Genomic DNA, 3,763 nt, shown 5'->3' on the forward strand with positions numbered 1-3,763 from the left:
ATATATATATATATATATATAATACAAGAGAGTTAGGGGTTGAGGTGGTTCTAAGGGTTGCCACCACCACCTTCACCATTTTACCATTCTTTGTAACTAATGTTGTTCCTCTTGTATCCTGTTGCTGTTATCATTGCCAGGCGTTTGGTCAATCATTCCTCCAGCCAGATATTGCTCTGTTCCGACAGAACCTCGAATCTTTGGAAACGCTCAATACCAAATGGAAACTCTACCACAAGGTAAGAAGCACATCTCTACATACATACAGGCTTGCATATATATATATATATATATATATATATACATACAGGGTGTCCACAATGTCTGGGTACATGGAGTAAATAAAATCATAGCATAAACAATTAAATATATGAAATAATAATTTCTTAAAGGATGTGTTAATCCCTGTGTACCCAGACTTTGTGGACACCCTGTAGATATATATATATATATATATATATACCATTTCGACCGTGGCCGTTGCCAGTACCACCTGACTGGCCTTCGTGCCAGTGGCACGTAAAAGCACCCACTACACTCTCAGAGTGGTTGGCGTTAGGAAGGGCATCCAGCTGTTGAAACTCTGCCAGATCAGATTGGAGCCTGGTGAAGCCATCTGGTTCACCAGTCCTCAGTCAAATCGTCCAACCCATGCTAGCATGGAAAGCGGACATTAAACGATGATGATGATGATATATATATATATATATATATATATATATATATCATCAGCAGTGTTTTATCATGTGTCCATGTCCATTTTATCGTGTGTCCATGTAAAAAAACCACTAAGTCCACTCTGCTGAGTGGTTGATAATAGGAAGGGCATCCAGCTGTAAAAAACCTGTCAAAATAGTCAGAGAAGTCTGGTGCAGGCTTTGGCCTGGCCAGCTATTGTGGAACCATCCCACTGATGCTAGCATGGAAGGCAGATGTTAAATGATGATGATGTGTACATGTGCTGGTGTCACATAAAAAAGCACCCAGGACATTATGTAAAATGGTTGGATGGCATTAGGAAAGACATCCAGCCATAGAAACCATGCCAAAACTGATGGTAAAGCCTGGTACAGCTTTCTGTGTAACCAGCTCCTGCTAACCTGTCCAACCCATGCCAGCATGGTATATCCATCTCTTGCTTTTTCTCTCCGTCTTTAATTAATTGTCTTTGTATTCTCTGCTCCATTTCCAGAAGGTGTTCCGGGAAGCTTTGCTTTACCAATTCCTCAACGTGTTTATCCAGGTCCTGCTACAGAAGTCCCATGACCTCCTGCAGGAAGAGATAGCCATTAGTGTGTACAATATGGCCTCTGTAGACTTTGATAACTTCTACACCCAGTTCTTGCCAAACTTCCTCAATAGCTGCGATGGGCTTGCGGCCGACCAGAGGACCGTGCTAGGACAGAATTTCAAAATGGACAAAGTAAGTTGAGTTGAATGGAGTAAGGTCCAACGAAAATTGAGGGCAATTTATCAATTGTTTTTAGCAGTGTAGAGGCTCCATTACTATCATCACAACCATTATAGCCATTGTTGCAAGCATCACTATCATCAGCATTGTCGTAACTATGACAACCTTTGTCATCACAACCACCATCACCATCGGTATTGCTATAGTAACCAGCATCATCACCACTACTACTACCATCACCACAACCAAAGCAACCATCTTAATTGCCACCACTACAACCACCACCACCACCACCACATTGTCATCACCACCATACCACCACCACCACCACCACCACCACAAGGTTCGCCATCACTGCTGCTACTACTACTGTCCCTCACAGCCTCTCTCAGTCTAATCTTTCTCTCTCTCACTCTTGTTCATTGACACACACACACACACACACATACTGTCTTTTGTCTCACACTCTCTTACATATACACACATGCGCACTTACACATTCTGCTTTACATACAAATACACCAACTCTCACACACTATCTTAGGCACCGTTTGGCATGCACTTACACACTCTTTTCCTCACTACTTTACTCACTCTCTCTCTCTCTCTACTATTCACTGACTCTCTCTCTCTCTACTATTCACCGACTCTCTCTCTCTCTACTATTCACCGACTCTCTTTCTCTTCATTAGTCACTGACTCTTTCATGTATTCACATACACATACATTCTGGTTTACATACTACGCACCATCTCTCTCTCACTATCTTATGCACCCTCTGTCACACATTCACAACCTCTATCCCTCACTGCCTGTTGTGGCGACGTCCGCCAGGCGAAGAAGTAGGATCTCCCAAGGCATATAAATAGAGGTAGTCTGGCCATGGTAGGTGTGTTGAATAGCAGTCGAGTAGCTGTTGAGTAGCAGTCGAGTAGGAGTTGTGTAGCAGTTGAGTAGAGATCATCCGAAGGTGCTGGATAACAGTTGGCGATGAGGATTCGCAGCTCACACAACCACTCTTTTACTCTTTTACTTGTTTCAGTCATTTGACTGCGGCCATGCTGGAGCACCGCCTTTAGTCGAGCAAATCGACCCCGGGACTTATTCTTTTGTAAGCCTGGTACTTATTCTATCGGTCTCTTTTGTCAAACCACTAAGTTACGGGGACGTAAACACACCACCATCGGTTGTCAAACAATTGTGGGGGGACAAACACACATACATATATATATATATGTGCATACATATATACGACGGGCTTCTTTCAGTTTCCGTCTACCAAATCCACTCACAAGGCTTTGGTCGGCCCGAGGCTATAGGAGAAGACACTCGCCCAAGGTGCCAGGCAGTGGGACTGAACCCAGAACCATGTGGTTGGTAAGCAAGCTACTTACCACACAGCCACTCCTGCGCCTATAGTATTGTGTAGTATTGCGATATAACACTGCCTCACTCATTCTCTCTAGTCTCTCTCTCACATTCACTAACATACACTCTCTCTTTCTCTCATTTATTGTCACACACTCTCTCTTTCTCACACCCTCTTTCATACAGACACACCAACGCTTACTCACTACTTTGTGCACTTACCCACAACCCCTATCCCTCACTGTCTCACTGACTCTCTCTCATCTTTCTCTCCACAGGACATGCCCTCTTTCACCCAGAGTGTTAACCGATTTGTCAACGACCTCCGCTACTATCGTCTCATCAACAGCAGTTTACCAGCAGGCTCCTTCAAGTTTTGAACCCACGACCAAGCTGACTGTCACTGGACTGTTTAATGAATTAATTAACTAAACTAAAATGACCACCTCCTCTCATTCACATACAAATCTACTCCACTGGAATGGACATGCCTGCTGCCAAAAACCCACACGGATTCGTCAGAAGCACTAAAGCTTATTGGTCCCAACCTGCCTGATCTTGGTGTATGTGGGTCGAAGGAGAGGGAGGAAGAGAGCGTGGTCGACCTCTTTGTGACCTTTACATTCGGTGACCTTTCCCCTTTGTCTGCCTCGTTTTGGGTCGACCTCAGAAGGGTCACCTCCGCCATGACCTTTTGCTATAATTACTGCCGACTTCTTGTATTGACTCCAAATCTATGCTGTCTGCTCCCCATACTCCCAACACCCCGTTTGTCCGCTCCCCCTCCTTCTGGTCCCTCTCCACCCCCCAATCCCAGTGGTGTTCTGGCGTCTGCCCGACTTACCTCTTATGTACTATTCAGATAATCTATATTATTTCCATTTGATTGTGCATGTGTGCATGTATAAATATATATATTGTATATGTGTACACACACATATATAGGCATATGCACATGCATACATACACACACGCACATATATA

At 44.0% G+C, this 3,763-nt stretch overlaps 1 protein-coding gene across 1 annotated transcript in view; it reads left to right on the top strand.

Moving 5' to 3' along the window:
- LOC106871536 (exportin-6) overlaps positions 1–3,750 on the top strand; it is a 28,280-nt gene extending 24,530 nt beyond the window's left edge. Inside the window, exons 19-21 of the mRNA XM_052977838.1 lie at positions 31–239; positions 1,193–1,423; positions 3,058–3,750. Coding sequence (XP_052833798.1) covers positions 31–239; positions 1,193–1,423; positions 3,058–3,159 — 542 coding nt within the window. The 3' untranslated portion in view covers positions 3,160–3,750. The remainder of the gene's footprint in view (positions 1–30; positions 240–1,192; positions 1,424–3,057) is intronic.
- The last annotated feature ends 13 nt before the right edge of the window (positions 3,751–3,763 follow it).

This window comes from Octopus bimaculoides, chromosome 29 (genome assembly GCF_001194135.2).
Source record: "Octopus bimaculoides isolate UCB-OBI-ISO-001 chromosome 29, ASM119413v2, whole genome shotgun sequence".
NCBI classification, from domain to species: domain Eukaryota; kingdom Metazoa; phylum Mollusca; class Cephalopoda; order Octopoda; family Octopodidae; genus Octopus; species Octopus bimaculoides.